This window comes from Molothrus ater, chromosome 9 (assembly GCF_012460135.2).
Source record: "Molothrus ater isolate BHLD 08-10-18 breed brown headed cowbird chromosome 9, BPBGC_Mater_1.1, whole genome shotgun sequence".
NCBI classification, from domain to species: domain Eukaryota; kingdom Metazoa; phylum Chordata; class Aves; order Passeriformes; family Icteridae; genus Molothrus; species Molothrus ater.
In genome coordinates this window covers 22,121,341-22,143,575 of record NC_050486.2, presented here as the reverse complement: position 1 = coordinate 22,143,575, position 22,235 = coordinate 22,121,341, and the positions used below count along the sequence as shown (strand labels likewise).

The 22,235-nt window shown below is 43.7% G+C and overlaps 1 protein-coding gene across 2 annotated transcripts in view; it reads left to right on the top strand.

Moving 5' to 3' along the window:
- Window positions 1-22,235, top strand: part of PIK3R3 (phosphoinositide-3-kinase regulatory subunit 3) — a 78,699-nt gene that overhangs the window by 45,110 nt on the left and 11,354 nt on the right. The window contains exons 1-5 of one of the 2 annotated variants that reach the window (XM_036388332.2): window positions 1,058-1,257; window positions 16,548-16,659; window positions 18,967-19,065; window positions 20,510-20,690; window positions 21,529-21,654. In XM_036388332.2, coding sequence (XP_036244225.1) covers window positions 1,152-1,257; window positions 16,548-16,659; window positions 18,967-19,065; window positions 20,510-20,690; window positions 21,529-21,654 — 624 coding nt within the window. In that variant the 5' untranslated portion in view covers window positions 1,058-1,151. Of the gene's footprint in view, window positions 1-1,057; window positions 1,258-16,547; window positions 16,660-18,966; window positions 19,066-20,509; window positions 20,691-21,528; window positions 21,655-22,235 lie in introns of those variants that run through there. The other variant, XM_036388331.1, reaches the window with a different exon arrangement.

The window sequence follows — 22,235 nt, the reverse complement described above, 5'->3', positions numbered from 1 at the left end:
CAACTGCGCTCCGCTCCCCCCGCCCCCCGCGCGTGCTCCGCGGCAGCGGCCCCTTGGCGGCCGGCCAGCCGGGGGACCTACCACCGCCACTGCGCGCCTCAGCACGGGGGGGCACTGCGAAAAAGCGTCGAGAAAAGTGGCGAAAGCGAGCCGGATAAAGTTAGAAAAGGGGGGAAGCAGACTTTTATTCTATGCTAAGCTTTCTATGTGGGTCTGCCTCGCTGGCGCGAAGAGGCACGTTTCCCCTTTATGTCTTTTTTTTTTTTTTTTTTTTGTCCACCCCTCTCTCTGCCTCATGGAAGCGCCCGCACACACACACCCCCGTTCACCTCCAAGGGGTTAAAGAGCCGGCGCGAAGCCCCGCCCCCCTGGCGCCGGGGGGGCGTGGCCCGGTCCCCGGCAAGAGGCGGGTGGCGGCGGCCGGGCCCCTCAGAGCCGCTTAAAATGTCACCGAGCGCGGCCGCCCCGAGCCCGGCCCCGCCGCCCGCCGCCACCACCGCCGCCGCCCGCCGCCCCGCGCCGCCAGCACGGCACGGCGGGCCCCGCCGCGGGCCGCCCGCCCGCCGCTGAGCCCCGCGCAGCCAGCCCCGCCGGCGCGCTCCGCACCGCGGGCACAGCGCCGCCCGCCCCGCTCGGGCTCCGCGCCCGCCCGTATTGTTGCCCGCCGCCGCTGCCTCCTTTCTCGTCCTCCGCCGGCGGAAAGAATTCATCCAGAGACTGAAATAGACCCTTTTTATCCGCTGCTTCCCACCATCCCCCGGCTTTCCTGTGGGGAGCTTGTTTGGCTTGTGTTTTAAAAATACCCCGAAAACGGCGATTTTTAGAAAGAATTCAGGAAAGTGGCTTTTCTGTGGAAAGGTGTCTTTTTTAACAAAAAGAAGCACTCTCTATATTATTATATATATTGCTACCTACCTTTAGTTCCTGTAGGGCAGCTGCTGAGGTGACTTGTGTGGAGGCTTTTTTTTTAAGTTTAATTTTGCGATTTTTAAATTTTTTTAGAAGTGTTATTTTGCAGCGAGGTGAATTCTTCTCGCCTTTTTTTTTCTTTTTTTTTTTTTTTTATCCCTCCCATTTTTTTTCCACCTCTCGATTAAAAGCCGAGCTATCCAACCTCTTATTTCTAACCCTGCCGGGACTTGGCTGTCGCGATGTACAACACGTTGTGGGATATGGACCGCGATGACACGGACTGGAGGGAAGTGATGATGCCCTATTCCACTGAGCTGATATTTTACATTGAAATGGACCCTCCAGGTAGGGAGCCGAAGCCTGCGAGCTGGCCCCGCACCCCTGGCAGCGGGTCGGGGACTGCCGTCCATCCCTGCCCTCCCTCCTCCTGCAGACTTTTCCCTTTTAAAATAAAAGGAGAGGGGGGAGGGGGGGCTGAAAATTAATATCTGTAGTTAAACTTTGTGTAAACTTCCCAGGGACTTGAGCTTGCTGTCTCCTGGGCAAAAGTATTTTAATACTGGGGGGTTTTTTTGTGGGGGAGGTGGGAGGGAAGAGCAATTTATGGTCCCTTTTGGGAGATGGAAGAAGGCAGGAGGAGGGGAGCTGCTTGCAGCCCCTCTCCTGTGTCTCCTTTTTTGAAAACCTTTATTGAAAAGCGTATATTTCGGCTGTATTCGCTCCTAGAGGAGCGCTTTTATTATCCTCTTCACCTGTGTGCCTTAATGTGCCTGTAACACTTTGATGGTGGTGATTTACCCACCTCCATTCAGTTCCAGTTTAATCGCTTTTACAGTCTCCAAGACCCTTTTCTCCCCAGCTCTCTTCCAGCAGTGACAGATGAGGTGTGTGCTGTCGCTGGGTTTTGGTGATGGGGGATTGATAACACTTAATAACCTTGTTCAAAAGGATTTGATTCACTTTTTATTCCCTCCCCCCTCCATGGATTGCTAGTGCTGAAAATGGGGAAATGCATTATCCCTTGCTTGCCTGAAGTTTTTTGATGGGGCAGAAAGTTTCTTTTGTGTCTGAAGAGGGAGGGAAGGCTTGTGAGGAGGAGAGGTTGAGTCTTTCTTTGGTAAATGAATAAAAGTAAGCATAAATGGGTATTGGTGAAACTGTATCTATACCTGTAAGAGTCAAACAGGCTGAAGCAGTAAGGTAAATGAAGGGCCTTTATCTTCTCAGGTCTCTGATCTATACAGCCAGAAGGTACAGTAAAAAATACACCAAAAGTCTTAGCCTGCAGAGAAATTGATAGCAAATAAGCAATTCCAAGTGCTGTCTTTTATGGGGCACGTACTTTCAGAATGTGCTTTTCAACCTGTGCCTGAATTGTGGCATGTATCTGCAAGTGTGGTTTATTCTCTTTGTTTCAGCACAGTGAGCTGTATTTTTCTCTCTGGAGGTATGTGGTACTTTAATTAAAACAGGAGGAGGTGATCATCCTCAGATTTTTGGACCTCAAGGACCTGTACTTCTTCTTTTGGTAATTCTGACGCTTTAAAAATTGGACAGATCTCTCATACACACAGCACTGGCCACTACTCATTAAATTCTTGCATAGCTGACACTATCTATTTTTAGATGTTACTCCTGAAAGCCTGAAGTTCAGTCAAATCACTTTGTTTCTGTGAATTTTAAAGGGTATCTTTCTTGTAAATGCTTTTGATTTTTAACTATTCACGAGGCAAGTATTTGTGTGTGCTTGTATCAAATGAACAAAAACCCAAGTCCCATTGTAGGTGACTTAAAGCAATTAGTGTGGGGCTTTTATTAAAAAAAAATAAAAAATAAAGCCCCTTGAATGGCATAGTACAAGGAGGCTGCTAAAAAGGGCTGGACAAAATGAACTGGTTAGAAAACAACTTTCCGGTGTTTCTGCGAGAATTTGGCCATGCAAAATTCTCACAGAGCCTTTCAAAGTTTACATTACGAAGCAGCTCTTCTATCATTAATAATGCCAATGCTTCCATCACTGGAGCCTTCTTGTCAGGGATCAAGGATCTGCACAGTCCAAACACCCGTTAGCAAAAGGACTTCATGTTACAGGCTGATCCCTGAAGTGTTCAGTAACTTTATCTTTCATATTTTTAAACTGGACGAGGCAGAGCTGGAAATGATGCATGGGATAATCCCCATGTGTATGTCCTGATTTCGTGGAACTGCAACTTTTAAATTGCAGGGGGAGGGAGGGAGAGTGTGGCAGAGGAGGGTTCTGCTTTCTCCCTGTCCAGAGGCAGGGTGGGAAGGCATTTTCTGGCCTAGGATGATAGGTCGTCCCTAAGGGGAGTGTGGAGGAATTTATTTGAAAGGCTTAAACACTCGGCGTGCCTTGGGATAAAGTCACCGCCTTTGCACCCGGTAACAACCACAGCTCCACTTGGCCCGCTTCCAACAAAAATTTGTGAAGGTTTTTCGGTGCAGCGTTCCCGGCGCGGTGGCCGGAGCTCCTGGGAGGATGAGTGGTGGCAGCGCTGCCCCGGGAGCGGCGGTGTGGGGCATCCCGAGAGCAGGGGTGTGCAGCGGCATCCCCCCCCCAGAGAGCAGGGGTGTGCAGCAGCATCACCCCCAGAGCAGGGGTGTGCAGCAGCATCACCCCCAGAGCAGAGGTGTGCAGCAGCAGCACCCCCCGAGAGCAGGGGTGTGCAGCAGCATCACCCCCAGAGCAGGGGTGTGCAGCAGCAGCATCCCCAGAGCAGGGGTGTGCAGCAGCATCACCCCCAGAGCAGGGGTGTGCAGCAGCATCACCCCCAGAGCAGGGGTGTGCAGCAGCAGCATCCCCAGAGCAGGGGTGTGCAGCAGCATCACCCCCAGAGCAGATGTGTGCAGCAGCAGCCCCCCGAGAGCAGAGGTGTGCAGCAGCATCACCCCCAGAGCAGGGGTGTGCAGTAGCAGCAGCCCCAGAGCAGGGGTGTGCAGCAGCAGCAGCCCCAGAGCAGGGGTGTGCAGCAGCACCCCCAGAGCAGGGGTGTGCAGCCCCCCGGGAGCAGCGGTGTTCGGCCCCGCTGCCTCGGCCGGAGCCGGAGCGCTCCTTTGTTCCCACAAGTTGAGCCGAGACATCCCCGGTTGTGTTTTGTGCCGCAGCACCGGGCACTGGCGGATCCCGGGAGCCGAGTGTCTGTGCTCACGCATGACTGCCCCTGATTACATTTTACTGCGTCTAAACTTGAGGCAGAAGACAAAAGCAAGGTGAACATAATGTGCGGTGTCACCCGTAACCTCCGAGCCGAGGGTGGGGATACTGTTTCTCGTTAAGGGCCGGTAGACCTTTAATTTATCTTGGCAGGCCGTCTTAATACCCACCTTAGCCTTGCCCAATAATAATGCAGAAATAAAATCTGGTGATGGCAGGCAGCCTGCAGCGCAGCCGGAGCTTCTGTCAGGCCTCAGTGCACCTGCACCAGCTTATCAGTGTGCTTGTGTTTGCTGTTCGGGCTGTAGGTGTAAATGGATGTTCAGAGCAGTCCTGGAGCCTCTCTGCTACAAGGTTTGCTCTAAAGTTCAGAAATAAAAGTAATGACCCCCGTCTCTCACTTTTTTCTCAACTCGAGCAGAGGCAGTCAGGTAACAAGGAACTGCAACCTTTCTGCTAGGCTTTAATCCATCCTAAACATAGGAGTTGGGACAGTTTTCCCAAACAGAGAGGTGTAACTAGGGATGCATCTCTGCCAGCCTCACAAAGCATAATTTAGAGCAGTACAACTAACACAGGCACCACAGTGGTGACAACCAGAAGGGTGACTCCTGTTACCTCATGCTTTTTCCTCTTGCTTACACTTTATTTTGCATTTTTACATGCATCACTGGCATGAGGGAAGATCTCTTTATGGCACATAATACTACATGCAACCAGAAACTTTCAGTATCTAGACACAAATGGGGCCATCACTTGCATATAGCTAACATAACAGCTTCTCAACTTTCCAATGATAGATTAAGTTAGAGTATTGTGGCTGTAGCTGCATCATGTGCTGGCTCTGGCATTAGGAAACTGTCAGGGATTCACTCATATGTTTGTTGTTGCTGTGGGTCTTGCTATGTGAAAAGACAAGAAAATAGGTTCTGGGTTGAATTTAGTTTATTTGACTACATGGTTCAGGTCTGCAAAAAGTTGTTACTGCCAGAAGTTTTTGAACAGAGGATGTCAAATTGACTGCAAAAGTTACCAGAGTATCTAAAGCACAGTTACCTATGTATTGCCTCACTTCGACTTAGAAGGGCTAAGTAAAGTCTTTCCCTCTGTAGATCTGGGATACATTATCAGTTGTGTTGGTGATAAAATGTGTAATCACTGAATACATTTTGTCACAGTTGGATGAAAATCAGTAAGAGTGGTCTGCTGGGATTTCTGATACAGATGTCAGCAAAGATATTTGGCTCAACTACAAATTAGAGGTTAGTTTCCTTTGTGTGGGTTATGAAGAAAACCACAAGTTTAAGGCAGGCTTCCTAATGCAGAATGGGCTCTGTCTATGAACAGATAGTACAATAGCTCTTTGACCTCAAGCTATATGGAAGCTACCTGTTTGAACCCTGAAATATGACTAACTACATTTATAACTTGATCCAGCTGTCTTTTTCAAGAGCAGTACTTTGCCTTGCCTCATATGCTGTAACAATGCTATTGCTACAACATCTTTCAATATTTAAACAGGGGGAGCAATAATTTGTGGGCTACGTAGTTTAGGCAGCACTGCCAGTGTATGAATAAGATAAGTATTCCAAGTATTCAAGGGAAACACTATATTTATTCATTATAGTTTCTATTCTCATGTATAATTTGACAACCCTTATTTTAGGGGAGCGATACTGTAATTGTAATTTGGAAAACACAGGGTTCTGAGCTCGAGGGCAGTGTTTACTGGGATACCAGGTGTGCTGTATCATTCTCAGTGTTACAGTGGAAACTGAGGGCTTCTCAAACTGGGTTTGTGGTACACAGTAGCCAGATGTAGGTGAACACTCCCTGTCTATGCCTGACTAGTTTTCCAATGGGAGAACAGATGCAAATTTGAATAGCATTGACAGTGTTGTCCTTCAGCTTATCTGGCTCCAGAAGCTTATCAAAGAAAAGTTCTGTTCTTGCACATCTTAAAAAAAATAGTCCTACTAGTGCATGTATTCAAAACAACAGCACTGTAGCTTCAACTGTCTTTTTTTGCAAATTTAAGTCTTGCTGGAAATTGTATTTCAAAAAAAGTAGATGTTTGGGATTGAGAGTTTCCCTGTTACAGAAGGGAAGTTTGTGCAGGCTGATTTGGGGTAGAGCAGGGAGTAAATAAGGCTCAGTCACTGTATTCTGCATATCTGGGAAAATTGTTTGTTTTGAGTCTCAGCTTCTATGAGGGCAGTGGTGTGAAATGCTTCTATTCTGTTCTTGTTTCACCTAGAGTTCTCTACTGGTCTTTTTATTTAATGACTTCTGTAACCATTCTTTTATTTCTGATTGCATTTTTAGGCTTGCTTTTGCATTCCTTGCATTTAATTTTCTTTTTGATGGCTCTAACTGTTAAAGAATATCACTCATCAGCTTTCAATTAAATACACGACCACAAAAAATAGCATCATTAATAGAAAGTGAAATGCTGTTTTGCTTGAGATGAGAGAGCCTGCCTTAAAAGGCTGACATTTGTGTTTATTACTAGGTTTTCATTTTGTGTAGAAATAGCTGGGGAGGCAGAACTTGCTAAAAGGAGTTTTTCAGCTCTGTGTTCTTAAAGCTACAGGTTTATGCAAACTAAAACACGAGGGAACATTCTGAGAAGAAACGAAGCTCTTCAACATGTGTTTTTGCAGCAAATGTTATTTCTGCAATTGTTGTTCCAAGCAGTTTTGTGTATTGCATGATTCCTGTACCTGACAGGAGTTAATCACGGTGCTCCTTCTGTATCACATGTTTAAAAGGAGAAGACTCTTCCTGGAGTTTTCTGTGGGGCTGTTGCTTTCCCAACCAGCAGAGCTGTCTTCTGTCTTTGCCATTGCCTGCATGATTATCTTTTTCCAGACTGAAGCTGTTTGCGCTTATCTTTGCTCTACAGCTTGGGAAAACAGAGGCATAGCTGGTCATACACATCTGCACCCAGGACTGAACACAGTTGGGTGCCTTACATCACCTCATGTTGGTTGTTTAGTGAGTCACTTTTTGGGCAGAGAGCTAGAGAAGAATAAAGAATACTTTTATCAGCATGCCCTGTGTGTTTTAAAGCTTAGGCTTTATTATTATTTTAGAAAGACTGTTAACTGTGTTGAAACAGTTTGCTGTGAAGCTTCAGTCCCATTAAAGCAATAGGTGTGTTCTAGCTGGATTTTTTGGAAAACTCATTTTTGTAAAGTAGGTTGCTGAGTAATGCTTAAGGAACAATCTCTGCTCATGTACTAAGTGCCCCTATGGAAATGAGTCAGATTGTCTTTTTTTCTTCTGCTTTTTATCTCATTTCTTCTGACAGGTTAAAGTCTGCACAGTAGCTAAGTAAGCAAGAATTTGATTCTCCATATAATATAAGCTATAGCAATGAGCTGGTGCTGGGTCCCCAAACAGTGTGAGGGGATGTAACTTCTTTAGAAGATATTTTCATTGCCCTTCATGTTTGATGTGTCCTCCACTCAACAGACAAAGATTCTGCAATGTTCCAGTGAATATATTCCAGTATCTTAAGTTTTTCTAGTTCTGAAGAAAAGTGCCTGTATACAGGGAGCTTTACAAAGATTCATACAGTACCAAAAAAAAAAAAAAAGGCAAAGTGCAGGTGGTGCCTCTTGTAGCCCTTTCCAAAAAGGACTCCAGCTGCCCTGTTGCACACCAACCAGCTGCCTGGTGAATCCTGATGCCGAAGCACAATGAGCTCTGAAGCTTTCCTGTGGCTGAACAGGATCCAGGATCTTCCCTGGCTTTGAGTGCAGCAGCACACTCAAGATGGATGCCTTCCATCCCGAGCACTTTGAAAAAGGAGATGAAATACTTCAGCTGCTTCAGCCTGTGACTGCTTCCAGCATTCATCCAGACTCTTCCAGTTTTTGTGATTTTACTGGTAGCTCATAGGAATGTTACTTCTAAAAGCAGATATTCCTGAAGACGACCAATAGTTACCTAGAAATGGCTTAAAAAGATCACATTTCTCTGCACAAAAATTGGTGAGGTTGGAAGAATTATAAAAATACCAATCCACTCCTTAATATTGTTTGTTCCTTTGCCAGAGAATAACTTGACTTTTGGTTCAGTGTCACTTTGTGACTCTTGTGCTTCAGGTCAGTTTTCTCCTTCCAAACATAATCCTTTCCTTTTGTTAACTACTGCTTGCTCTCTGTTAGTTTCTTCCTCTAATCCTTGAAAGGAGAATATTTGAGCCATTTTTTAAGGTTTTTACCTTCTGTAGCCTCATCCTAACTTTGTCTCTGGAGTCCCTAAAATCTGATGCTGCACACAATCATATTTTCTTTTGGAGGAATTCTTTCCTTCCTTGCATGCCTCCCCTTGAAAAACCCAAACAAAACCCCTGAAAGTACACCTGCTGCAATGGAGTTCAAGAAAAATTGCTGTAATGGGGGGAACTTGTTTCACTGTTGACATGTGGGGCTTTTTGAGTGTGAGCAGTAGGGCCTGTATTCAACACCTGTCCCAGGAAAATGTCCAAGAGATAAAATGGATGAGAAGTTCATTGACAATATTGAACTTGAGCCTCTAAGTTCTGTCTGTTACAACCTGAATTTGTACATTGCAATTGAATTTCCCAGGCTGTATTTCTGCCCTGTGTTCCAGTACTCCTGCTGCTCTGCCCTGTGCAGTTGTCCTGGGGACATTGTCAGAATCTACATCATTGTCCCTCAAGGAACTGCTCCCAAGTGTCCAATTAGAAGTCTGTGGTGGTTTTGGCTTCATTGCCCTGATTCATCTCCTGTCTCCAAGAGTGCCTCTTGAAGGTTACAAGGCAGCTTGAATCAATGAGATGAGTGTTGAAGATCCTTTCTGTTTTGAAGGGTATAGTACAGTCTCACTGATAAGTTTTGGGGCAGTGAGAGAAGTCAAGCTGCTGATCTGAAATGTATTTCATGAAAATACTTTGAAAATCACCATGTACTGAATAAGGGGATCAAATCTGAGCATGAGCAATGGCCAGGCTTGACTCTTCCATGTCTGCTCTGAACCTCCCCTTCTGCTGCAGGCACTGTGTGGGATCCCCCCTGTGGATTGGGACTTCTGCCTCAGTGGAGCTTCCTTCAAAATCAAGCTTCTTAAAAAAGATGACTCATGACAAAGTGTACAACAGATTCCCTCTGAATACTTTTTTACCTTCAAATTTCTTCTGGAGTCTTGATTTAGAAATGCACCTTTTGATCTTGATTTAGATGGCTCACTCTTAGCAATTTAGGTGGTGTTGAAATATTTGTGCTTTGGTAACTAGAAAATGGTTTGACATAGCACAAGGACAGGTACTGTGTGAGGAACAATTTTACATACTGCTCTGAAAGATTGGAGCTAGTGGTAAGCTGAAATAAAATGCTGCTTAGAGCAGCAAGAATCATATGCATTTGCAGCTGTATTATTATTTTTAAATAGCCTCTTGTGCAGCCAACTTCTCAGTAGCACCAGTTATTTCTGTGAACTGGATCCCCTGTGAGGTTTGTACCTGACATCTGGATGGATGATTAGTCTTTGAAATACCTGGGGGAAACAGCCCTGAGCTGTTTTCATTTAAATTATTTATTATTTAAAATCAGTTATTATTTTAAAGATCTTTTTCTTTTTGCTTTGGTATGTCTCCTAGCCATAGCTGTCACTGCTGGGGCCTGACTTCATTCTCTGTCTGATACAATGAAAAGCCAGTTCTTCATTCTCAATTACTGTACTTCTTTGCTTATGCTGAATTTTGTGTTTTCCTTGCTCTTGTCAAAAAATCTGTTCCCGCATATTGACCAAACAATACTTTTAATAGTGTTCTGAAGACTCTGCCTGTGGAGGAGTAGAAAACATGCTGTGGTGTTTCTTCTGTGAAGGCAGATGAGGAGCTGCTTCACTTAGAAAGCAAGAAGAGAAGCTCCTTGCTCCTTGCACTTTACACTTACTTTTGCTGTATAGCCTTCTGGACCTGACATTTGATACTGTAATGTACAATATTCTTGTTGAATATCTGAAATTTTCATGGCAATAAAATGTCTGTCATGGACTTTCATCCAGAGTTGGCAAAAGCCTGGGCCTGCTGTTTATATAATAAAATTATTCCTTCCTTGTGTGAGCCAGGCATGTGACACTGGGTAGTGATAATCTTTGAGTGATGAAACATGACAAAAGTTCTAAAACCTCTCCAGTTCATTAAGAGTGTGCTAATTATGCCTGGTAGGTGAAAGAGGACTTATCCTTTTTACCCTCCTCATGTTAATTTTGGGACAGTCACCTCAACCCTGTTGATCATGGAACCTCTGACATTGCTGTAGCTTTGCAGCAGTTACACCGGGCTCTGTGTTGGAAGGAAAACAATTTTTCTTTGGGCAATGAAAATAATTGGGAAGCTGAGGGATTTTTGGCTTTGCACCTTCATGCAAAGGCTGGAATGAAGGGGAGAAGCTGTGTTTTGGTACAGAAGTCAAAGATCCCCATGTCCTTTATCTGACTATGAACATCTTCCATTTCTTATGTCTCAGCCCGCGAAGTAACAGGCCTTGCAAAGTAGTGAGAGATGCTTTTGAAATGCCCAAGGGAATGCTGAATTTGATCCAGCCTCTTCACAGACTGTTGTTGTCCCCTGTTCTGCAGGTGCCCCAGAGCAGATAATATTTTAACCTGTGCAGTAGCTATGGATGCTCATGAGGAACAGAGTGCAGCAGAAGCCTGTTGGGTTGTAGGAGGTGAAACAGTGATTGGGAGGTGTGGGAGAGGGCTGGATAGCTGGGGAGTTTTCAAACAAAACAGATCTTTATCAAAAAAGCCAATTAATAAAAACTGAAATATTTCTTAAAGGTGTTGTTTTTTATGAAAGTTCATAGAAACATAAGCAAAGCTATAATGGGAATGTTTTCATTGGAAGCCTGCCTGGCCTTCTGCCAACTTGTCTGCTGTTTTCTGTAATGAGATATTGAAAGACTTCAATTCTTTGAATATGTCTTACTCCTTGGCATCTGGCCTATTTTGGGGAGGAGAGTGAAAATGTGAGCATGCCTGAGGTTCTGTAGCCAGCAATAATTCCATCAAGGAGCTTCCTTCCCCATTCCCAGAGCAGTTCTCCGTGCACATTAGCTGCCCTTTGAGGAAGGGCAGCTCCGAAGGGCGTTGGTGCTCAACGCTCTGCAAAGGGCTCTGGCAGGAGAGCTGAGATGTGGAGCTGCCAGGATCATTTACCTGCCAGTGGTGGGAGTCAGCTGCTGTCAGCAGGTGTGCACCACCCTCCTCTTTGTCAGCTGGAAAGCCTCTGCACAAGCCTGTGCTTTTTTCACAGGTATCTTTGAGGGGTTTTCATGCAGCAGGGACAAGTACGGGACTCCTGAGGGAGGGAAAGATTTTGAGGCTTTGCCTGAACTCTGTTAGAGAAATTGAGAAGAGTGCTTGAGAAATTGAGTAAGACGGCAGAGAGCAGTTAAAGATTGGGGTGAATTTTTCTTTTCAACAAAGCTAGCCTACATTTTCATTCCAAGTCTTCATCTATATCTCCAAAGGGAAAACCCTTCTCTCCTCAAGGACTATGTCATTAAAAATGTTAGCTGGCCTAACCACAGATTACTTGCATGTTTCCATAGCAATGACACTTTGTAGAGCTTTATATTGCAGTTTGCAGGGTATCTACTGTACATCAGCCTTTTTGAAGCTGAGTAACTGTCTTGGAAATCCTCTGATCTGTTTTCTGCTTGTCACAGTGTAGAGAGAGAGTAGATTGAGAGCATCAGAAAGAAGGCTAGTAAACATGCCCATGAAAGTGCTGAGGGACTTAAAATTGACTTTATCAGAGTACTTGGTAGTTGTGATTATTTGTAACAGTAAGGTAGATGTAATGCTGCATTTAAACCTGCAGTGCTCCTAAGTATGTAGTTTGAAGCTCTTGGAAAATACTGGAAGAAATAAGTTGTGGAGCCATTCTTAGATTAAGTGGCATCTGCCTTAAAAGTGAAAATTAGAGTTTAATTAACTGGCAGGTTAATTTTGTATGCAAATAGTGCAGCCAGAGAAGAAACAGCCTGCTTGACTGGGTACTGCACAGGATATAGCACTTGGATAACCGAGGCATTCTTCCTGTTTTCCTCCTGAATCAGTGCCACTGAAAACCCTCACACACAGGGCTTGGTGGCTCTTAGATCATGTAAACTTGTAAAATTTTTTATTCAAAACCTGACTGGGGAATGTGTGTATCTCATTGAAGTCACGGCCTACTCCACTGCAGTTAAATTGAGGACCAATATAGCCCAGGATTTTTTACGAGAGACTTTAAAAGAAACACAGCAGCGTTGGACTGCAGACACTTGCCAGCTTTCCTGTCCGCCTGGGTGTTGGAGGCGCTTTGAATTTCAGAGAGTCAGCTCAGTTAAAGTCACAAGTCACCTTTTCAAAAAACAATTCTGCACAGTCAAGAAAGCATCCCAGAACTACCTTTGGCAGAGCCCAGTCCATGGGCTTGTCTCTCCAGGGCCCTGCACAGTGGCTGTACCTGCTGGAAATGGCACAGCAGCCTTCAGGGCCTGACGTCAGCAACATCCGATCCCATGCCCGGCACGCATTGGCTGCCATCCCTCTGCTCCATCACCAGCTCATTTTTATTTCACCCTTCTAAGTGACACTAAGCTAGGATTGGGATTTAGCTCAAGCTGGTCTGCCTGGGAAAGCTAGAAAGAAGGAACTACAGTTGCTGAAGAAATTAAAACCAGACATGCCCGTGAATGCATGAGGGAGAGCCAGTCTGCTCTCATTGCCAGGCGGTCACTGAGGGCTGAACCTGATCTTTGGAATGTTCTCATGTGGGAGTGAAGGGTACAACTGAGCTGTCACCTTTTGGTGTTTCGAAAGAGCTGTGCTCTAAAGCTGTCCTAGAGACATGCTAGGGGCAGGATGCTTGGGTATCTGGTGCAAAGAGAAGGTTCTTTATTAGAACAGATAGATCTGTTGTGCTGTTAATCACTTGTGATCAGTGTTTCTCTCCCAGGAAAAAGGAGGCAAGAAACCATCAGGATCATTCACTTTAATCAGAGCTGGTTTTGAGATAAAGTAAAATTGTGCCTGTGGCTAGATCAGAATTGGATTCAGTGACACGGAAAAAAACACGGCTGCTCTTGAAAGCATTTCTGTTGACTTCAAGACAGTCTTATCTTACTTTATTCTAGATTTTAGATCTCTAATATTCATTGAGTAAGGTATATAAAACTGAATTCTTTTGAATTTAAAATCAAAATCTGTAGACTCTTTGAGGCTCTCTGTAGCTTCTCATAGAAACAGCACAGGATTTCCCCTAGCAGGGTTGTTAGTACCATCTAGGTACTAAGCAAAAACTCCTTTAGGATGCCTCTCTTAGCAATGCTGGTTGGCCAGCATTATGAGAGCAGCAGTGTGGTGGATGCTGCTCAGTTGCAGTAGACTTGCCATGCCATTACAAAATATTCCCCTTTGTCATCACAGGGCTGGGCTCTGAGGCTTTTAAATTACCTTTGTGAGTGTTCTCCATTGGTACAGACTAAAGTCTATGAGAGGGTAGCCAAGAAATGCTGAAATGGATGGGCATGTTGGCCTATGGGGCAAAGCAAGAGCAAGGGCCTGGTTCTGCATCCAGTACAGGGGGAAATCTATTGTGACTCAAAGAGCTCAAAGCATTGAAAGTAAAGAATTAGATACATAGCTCTTTGGAAACAGGATCCACCCTTGCAAATAGTTTTGTATTTTTGAAATGTGCAAGCTATTAAAAAGCATTTTTCAAAAGTCTATTGTGTAAAGGACTGACTTCCATGAGTCAGGTTTTACCAGGAACTGGTCCAAGCCTTATTCTTTTCCCTGAAAGAATTTCCTTCCAGTTTTCTCATGAAGAATGAAGTTCTGTAGGCAACGTCCTGATAGTGAGAACTGATATCTGCCTATAAAGGGAAAGGAGAAACTCCCACCTGTAGTAGGGACACTTGGTGTAATGTCTAGTGCTCTGAGTCCAAACTCTCATTCCTTACCTTTCTGGTCTTTGTTAGTTTGCTTTTCTGCACCCAGTGCTTTGGAGTGAGCCCTAACAAAGCTGCCAAATAATCCCACAGTGCATAAAGGAGCAAGACTTAATCTTACAAGGAGGGCTAGAGAAGTATTTAAGTGTTCTAGAGAACACTTGAAAGCCCTTTCTGGAAAGCCCCTACAACCAGTGTAAAACAGGCACTGTAAAATACCTTGAAGTTGTCGATATGTCCAGGCCTTAATTTGAAGGTCCCTTTGAAATAATTGCAGGTGCTGGTGCAGTTTTCTAAGAACTCTCTGCACGCTTGTGTGATTTTTATGTAAAACCTAATATGCTTTTTGATGACTCAGAGCCTACAAAAGATTCTGGAGTGAATCTACAGGTTTTCTGACCTCAGATTTACTGTGACACTGATGAGACTCAGAGCTGCTGTAGCTGTCCTGTCCCAGATGTGATGTTGGGAGCAGGGAGGACCTGATGACATTTCTTAATTCAGGAACTTTGAAAGGGGGAGATGGAACAGCACAATCAATGCAATTGATTCCACAGGCTTAGCCTGGATATGTGTTCCTTTGACCCTGGATGGGGCTGGGAGCTTCCAGCAAAGTAGGGTTGGAGCCATGTCTTACTCTCAATAGTGCTTTGTGCAAATACTTGTGCGCTACACAAACAACTGTAGTAGTTAAGCTAGGAATAACTGAAACTTCCTAACCAGGAAGCTGCTTCACTGAATCTGGAGGTTTTCACCTTCCTTTTACAACAAGACCTGTTATTGCCTCACTAGATGTGTGCACACCTGAAAGTTCCCAGCTCACCCCATAAAAAGAACCTGTATGCTAGGGTTTAATGCTCGGTCCCGCAGAATGAATGCTGCTATCTGAATCAGGTGTTTGGTCAGCAACCCCAGGGTGCAAACGTCTGGGTCAAGGTTCAGATTTAGTTTAGATTGGCTCAATTAAAGCATCTACTGGTTTGTCAGAGAACAGTGAAGTTACTGTGTTGGATATTCAGCATGAAATGGTATTTGGAGCTGCAGTTGGAAGCCTGTTTTCTCTTCTTTCATGTGGGAGGTGTGGCTCGGAGGTGAGCAGCTGCATGGTGCCAAGTAGCACACCTCTCAGTGCTGAGCCATTCCATGCTCAAGCTGGAGATCAAAATCTTCTTTCTGCTGCCTTTATTTGTGTTCCTGTGTGTACCTGGGGATTGTGCATCTGAAAGATGGCTGTTGTCACTGTGTCACTGCTCGCTGGTGCTTGTGTAATCTGATGGCGAGGGCACAGGGCTGCGAGCAGATGTTCAGGGTCTGACTTAGAAACCTGCTAGCAGCAAATCAATGTGTGGAGCTGCTTTCTTGCTCTGAATGAGAATGTGACCTGTCCCTCTGTAAAACACTCTCTTGAAATGCCTTAAAAAATGCTCTTTTTCGGTAGCAATGTTCCTGATGAAGCGTCCAGTCTTTGCAAAACAGGGGAGAGCATTCAGGACACCTTTCCAAAAGAAAATGTATAATACATTTCTGCTCACAGACTAGTCTCTCCCAGTACATGAACGTGCCTGTGGCTGCTGAATTAACTGATTCAGGGCTTAAAGTCAGGTTCATGATAAAGTTCTTCGAGCAACAACTGGCCAAACAGAAACAGCTTTGGTATCTTGTATGCCCTTATATTGTGTAACCTATTTTGAGAATGGAAGTAAAAGCCTGTTTGCCATGGATTTGGGATAGGGGAATTCTGGGCAGGCGTGCACCAGTTCTGCCTGTCTGTTGGGCATCTGTAGCATCCCCTTTCCTGTGGTAAACACTTCAGCTTGCACTTCAGCAAAGCAATGCAGGCACTCTAACAGTCACCTATCGTCCCCTGTCCCCTTCCCTTATCACCTCCTGTCCTGTAGTACTCAAAGAGTCACAGTCTTTGTTCCAAACAGAAACCTAAATGACAAACCCAAGGTAAAACATGAACCTTGGGTGTGTGACAGATACAGCCCTGCCCAGCCACCACTGCTCTCTAGCAGTGTTTTTCCCTCTGAAGAGTTCACCTGTTTGCTCTTGTGGGCTGGCTTCAGGGCTGCTGATGCCTGAGTAAATGGAGTTTTTCCATAGTGGTGCCCAGTGCTCTCCAGGCTGTGGCTTTCAAACACAATACACCTTTGTCATTTGTGTGGAGCTTTAGGCGGCACCTGCCCTTGTAGTCGTGCCTGCACCAGTCTTCTTTTAACAAAAACTCACATTTCCTCATACTCCTTACTTTTCCCCTCCCTCAAGCATTTGATACTAAAAAATCTCAGATCACACTGGAACAGTTGACTTCAGACTTCCTTTAAGATTACAAGTTCCATTTGGTTTGAGAGAGATTGAAAGCTGAGTTCAAGATGCACATTTTCTCTTGTTTTATTTTTTTTTCTGTAGTATTTCATTAACAGTTTAGTGATTATTTTCTCCTGTTTACCTTCTGTTAATCTGTTTTTCTTTTTCAGCTCTTCCTCCAAAGCCCCCCAAACCAATGACTCCAGTCAATACAAATGGAATAAAGGACAATTCCAGTTTCTCTCTGCAGGAAGCAGAGTGGTACTGGGGGGACATCTCAAGGTAAGCAATATTGCTAGAATATATTAATTAAAAAGGTATTAATATATATTGTTAAAAGTAGGATAAGCCTGCTAGACTTCAAGACAAAAAGAGCATATCTATTTTAGGCAGCATTTTACTGGAAGGGAATGCTTTAGGACCATGCTTGACAAAGCACCTAAATGAAAGTATTCAGCTAGATTCAGGATATTTAAGTTGTTGCTCTTCTGGTGCAGATATTGGCGGTCTTGGTGACAGTAATTTTTGAGTTTCTAAATTTGCCCACATATACAGTCTTTAAAAAGAAGATAAATGCTTCTGAATCTGATATTTAATAAAGAGTTATAAGCATGCAATCCTGGAATGCATGCAGTTCAACATAATTTCAGTATAAAAATAATATTTCAGGATAAAAGGAGTTGCACTCTTATTTTTGGTTTCTTGAACGTTTGTTTAAAATTTCAGCTGTATTAATTTCTATTACATAGTGATATGAAAAATAGCTCTTACAAATGCTAACCATCATCCAGCTATACTGAGCAGATGATAGAGACACAAACCAAACCATATAAGTTTTGCCTCTTAAGAAAAACCTTCTTTATGCACTTGAGAAAATAGATTGCTTGGGCTAGGTTCAGAAAATGAAAGACCTGTTTTTATATACTTAATTGCATAAAAGAACTGAAATGTTCAGTCATCTCTTACCCTCTTAAGGCACTTCTGAAGAGTCTAGAATTTGGAGCTGTAAGAGGACAGGCGAGTGTGCTGGGAGTGTGATCAGGAATTGCTCAAACTTGTGCACATAGTACTTTGAAGCACTTAGGCAGATAGAGGCATGAAGAGTGTGTTTGCCACATGAGCTCACTGGCGTTCTGAGAAGGGAGATAAAGTTTTCATATCTTTATTGTACCACCCTTATCTTTTTATAAAGCCAACCCTTGTAGATCTTGCTTTTGAAGAGCCTTGGCAGAGATATTTTTCTGTTAATTTTAAGCTGAAGCAGAGTGGCAAAACCTGATCACAAAACCCACTAAGCACAGTTTGTTTAAAACTGCTCAATATTGGTATCAGTTTATTGACTGTGGATTTGTCCCTCAATTACCAGTGCCCACGATGGCAGGAGCTAATGCACTGCAAATCGCATTGGAGTGGCTTTATTAGATTTAAACTTGATACACGCTTATGTAAAGATGGAATTGTTTATGACCCTGGTTTGGCAGCCAGCAGGTACAGGCTGCATCAGGCTAGCAGGGCAGGAGCAATGTTCTTCAGTCAAGAACTTGTGCTGAAAATTCTGTCATGAGCTCCAGGGTGCAGCTTGCAGGCCCAAACCTGCAGGTCATTATCTGTCCATTCAAAAAGAAGTTAACTGGGTCCAATCTGTAAAATGGTCTGAGAGGAGTAAATGGATATGAGCATGTGATACTCAGTAGGAGTCAGTTTTACTAACAAAATAGTTTTCAGGTAGCTAAATCAAAGCTAAGGCTATTCTTTTGTTATTCTTTTGAATACTTTTGTTCCTTAGTATTTGAACAAAAAAACCTGCTGTTGATTTTTCTTTGTAAGATTCAGCTAGGCTTCCTACAGCACCTAAAGAATATTGAGGATACTTGAGAAACTTTAGTTTCCAAATTATTGTATTAAAAAGTGCTTAGGGCTTCCAAAACCTTTGAAGGAGCTGTTATAAAGTGAGATACATAATCTGGGTGAAATGCTCATAAGCAAGATGCATATCTCTTCAGCTGAAATAATTTTCTTAATGCTTACAGGTACTCACTTTCACTAAAAGATTTCTTAGTTTAGCTTAAAGCTCTGGACTGAGTATCCTTCTGCCTCAGTTGTAAATAAGGAAAAGTTGCACTGCGAGTAGCAAGGTTGTAGTGGTTTAAAAGGGCTGTAAATAAGATCAGAGTTAAGCCAATAATGAGCCTCTTGAGACTAAAACTGTGCTAAACTCTAGGCACCTTTGAGCTGTGATTCTAGAGACCATGTCTTAGGAGGTCAAGACTGGCTTCTCAAAGGGCACCTGTTCCAGTGTGGACTTTAAAACCTGAACAGATTAAAGGGAAAGGTTGTGAACTGAGTCACAGCTGCCACTGTTGTTTAAACAGAGACTCCTTCCTAAGTGGCAGTTGACTGCAGCTACTTTTCTTTAGTACAGCTACACAAGCTCAGACTTGCTTTAGGTGGCCTAAAAAACTGGAGAGCCTGAGCATGACAGAGATCAAACTCTGCAGACGTTGGTGTTGCTGGGTCAGATGTTTCACCTGTGGCAAATGTGGTCATGTCCTTAGCACTTCTAATTTTGCCTCCCTTTCCATTCTCCAGGGAAGAAGTCAATGACAAATTACGAGACATGCCAGATGGAACATTCCTGGTGCGCGACGCATCGACCAAGATGCAGGGAGACTACACTCTGACACTGAGGTGAGCACTGAGCACTTGTGGTCCCCTCAGCAAAGCCCTGAGGAGCTGCTGCCATTCTAGTGACAGCCCTGGCTGTGTAAAGCTCATGTGGCTCAAGCTGAGAGATGTTCCCAGTTCTGCACATCACAGAACAAGCAAATGAAGAGCCAGGTCTGACAGTCAGTTCTGCTCTGTGCACTGAGTCCTGTGCCTCACTAAGTACTACCCTGAGGATCTCTGTGTGGATGAGATGGGACTCAGGGAGGAGAGCTGCTCAGGAGTGCTTCATGGCTTCAGAACTGCTAAGATAAAAAAGGTGTTTGTAAACCAGGCCTTTGATTAATGGGAGAGTGTTGAATATCTCATCAGCATGCAGCTCTGGAGAACTGAACACAATGTCTTGGTAAAAAGAGTATTTTGTGCTTTCTGATCCAAAGTTTAGGGAATATTGATTTGGAGCCATGTTCTTTTCTTCATGTCTGCACGTGGCAGGTTTCCCAGAGCTGCCCCAGCCCTGTCTGCTGCAGTTAGGCAGAAACCTCATGTGACTGCCACTGGTGCCTTGCCCAGCCTGCCCAGCCACTTGCCTCTGACAGGCTCCCAAGGTTGATTGTTAGGGACAGGTAGGTGAGGCACAGAAGCCACAGCCTTTGTAGCACACCCTTGGGAGTTACTGTGATACGCAGGTACTTGATCCTGCCTTGAAATTCCATTGCCTTAGTGGTTGGTTTGATCCCAAGGGTGTAGTTAAAATTCTGCTTTAACTTCTGCCTCCAAGTTCACAGGCTATGTGCCAAGGTTTGGCATGATTTGGTTATTTTACTGAATTCTACTGAATTTTTGTCTTTAGGAGGCAAAATTGTAAGTACGGGAGAAGGACAGAACAGTGTCTAAACAGTCTGTTGTTGGAAAAAAAAGGAAAAAAGATCAGAACTATATTTGGGGAAACCACTAGACTATATAAATCTGGGTAACGACATGTACAACCATCTTGTAATTCTCAAAGGATATTGTAAATTCATGTATCCTGTATTAGCACACATAACTCAAAAAGATTCATTAGTAATTGTATAAATCTGTATTCTGTTGTATACTATTAGTGACCCTGAATTGCAGGAAATTATGGGTTTGGGTTTTCTTACAGCTCCTTTATTCAGCCTTCAAAATTCTCCTTTTCCCTTGCAAAACTTCTGGCAAAGCTAGGACTTAAATACCATAAGCTGGCTCCAGAATGAACACATAGGAAGAGATTTACTTTGGGCTTTGTTCCTGTTCAAATAATCTGATGATAATTCTGTGTGTATTGACTCTTAAACTACTTAATACTACTGCTGTGTAAAGAATCACCGTGAAGGTGTGCAGTGTGGGAGCCACTTGCCCAGGAATTTCACTGGTGTCATCAGCCTTAGTGCTGATCAGGGATGGGAGGGACACAGCAAAACCTCTGAATGACTGTACTTTACAGGAAGGGTGGCAACAACAAACTGATAAAGATCTACCATCGGGATGGAAAATACGGCTTTTCTGATCCGCTGACATTTAATTCCGTGGTGGAGCTCATTAACCACTACCGCAATGAGTCCCTTGCTCAGTACAACCCCAAGCTCGACGTGAAGTTGATGTATCCTGTGTCCAGGTACCAGCAGGTAAGAGCTTCAGCAGACCCCAATGGCTTTTAGTGCAGACCAGAAAAAAATTGCAGATGTGTATAATCTTTTTTTATTGGTGGTTTATTTTTGTGTGTGTTTTTATTTGTTTTGGTTGGTTGGTTTTTTTGAAAACAGGACTTTTTTTTTTCCCCAAAACTTTCATATTTGGCCTCACTTGCATCTTCCAAATTGTCCAACCATCTAAGCTGCTACATTTTATCAGGTTTCCAGTCTCCCTCTGAGCCCAACAGAGAATTTAAACCCTGACAGGCAGCAGAGTTGAACCTCTGAGAAACTTTTTAATTTCTCCATGGACCCTGGTGAACCCCCTGAGTGCTGTTGTCGCCAGTGCAACCCATATGAGCTGTGCAGCTATTCACTCTGTGCATAGCCATCTAAATTCTTCAAGAATATTTTTTAAACTTTTATTCTGTAGCCCAAAACACGTTTTTGCATTGAGGAAAAAGAACTGCAGAGCTTTTTAGAAGAGGAAAAAAAACCCCAAACTCTGTTCTTTAACTGAAGTTTCTAAGCAATTTGCTTCCTTCTTTCTTGAACTGGGGATAGCAATCCTGAAAATAAGGTGTGGTGTGTTTTTGGAAGTTTAGGATTTTGGCACGGCCCTTGGTGTCCCATAGTTCCAGTTCCTTGTGTCTGTAAACTGTGGAACACGTTTCACAAAGGAAGGCAGATTTAGACACAGTGCTCTCTAGAAACTGGATTATAAAACATGACACTAATGTCTGTAAAATGCAAATATGCATAAGTGGACAAATGAATACTCTTAAGGAAAAGCTGCTTTGCTTGAAGACTTAACAGCTCTTTGTATGTGCAGGATCAGTTGGTGAAAGAAGATAATATAGATGCAGTAGGTAAAAAGCTTCAAGAATACCATGCTCAGTATCAGGAAAAGAGCAAAGAGTATGACAAATTGTATGAAGAATATACCAGAACATCCCAGGTTGGTACTGCTTTGGCTCTTTGTAGAGTGTGTTCATTGTTGTTTAAAAAGCAAAGAATTTTTTCTATATCCTGTTAAGGCTAATAAAGGCAATATTAGAAAAAAATCTTAGTAAATTGTGGAATACAACAAGGAAGTTTCATATTTGATGGAAACAGTGAATGTTGCTTGTTGCTGATAGTCCTAGAGGTATGGTGTGGGGCAAAGAGGAGCTGAACTTTTTAGTATAAAGGAAAAGCTGTGGAGAAGGCCAACACTTAGAAGCTTTATACTGCTGAGTGTTTCCAGCTGCCACATGCTGCAGTGAGAGTTGTAGCGGGATTTGTCCAGGTTTTTTGTGAAATCATGTGCAAGTCAGTTACCAGATATTATGCATTAAGGAAGTGTGAATACAGTATTTGGACTGCTTCTTGAAAAATAAGATAGTTCATGTATGGGGAGGAGGTTTGCTGGCAGTCTTCCTGCAAACTAAGATGGAAAATATGACTAAAATGTTTGATGGGTTTGCAGCCTAATAGAGAGCATCATGTAGGGGAGGAGGGTAGACTTACAGGGAGTAAGTCTGCCTGGTTCTTTCCTGA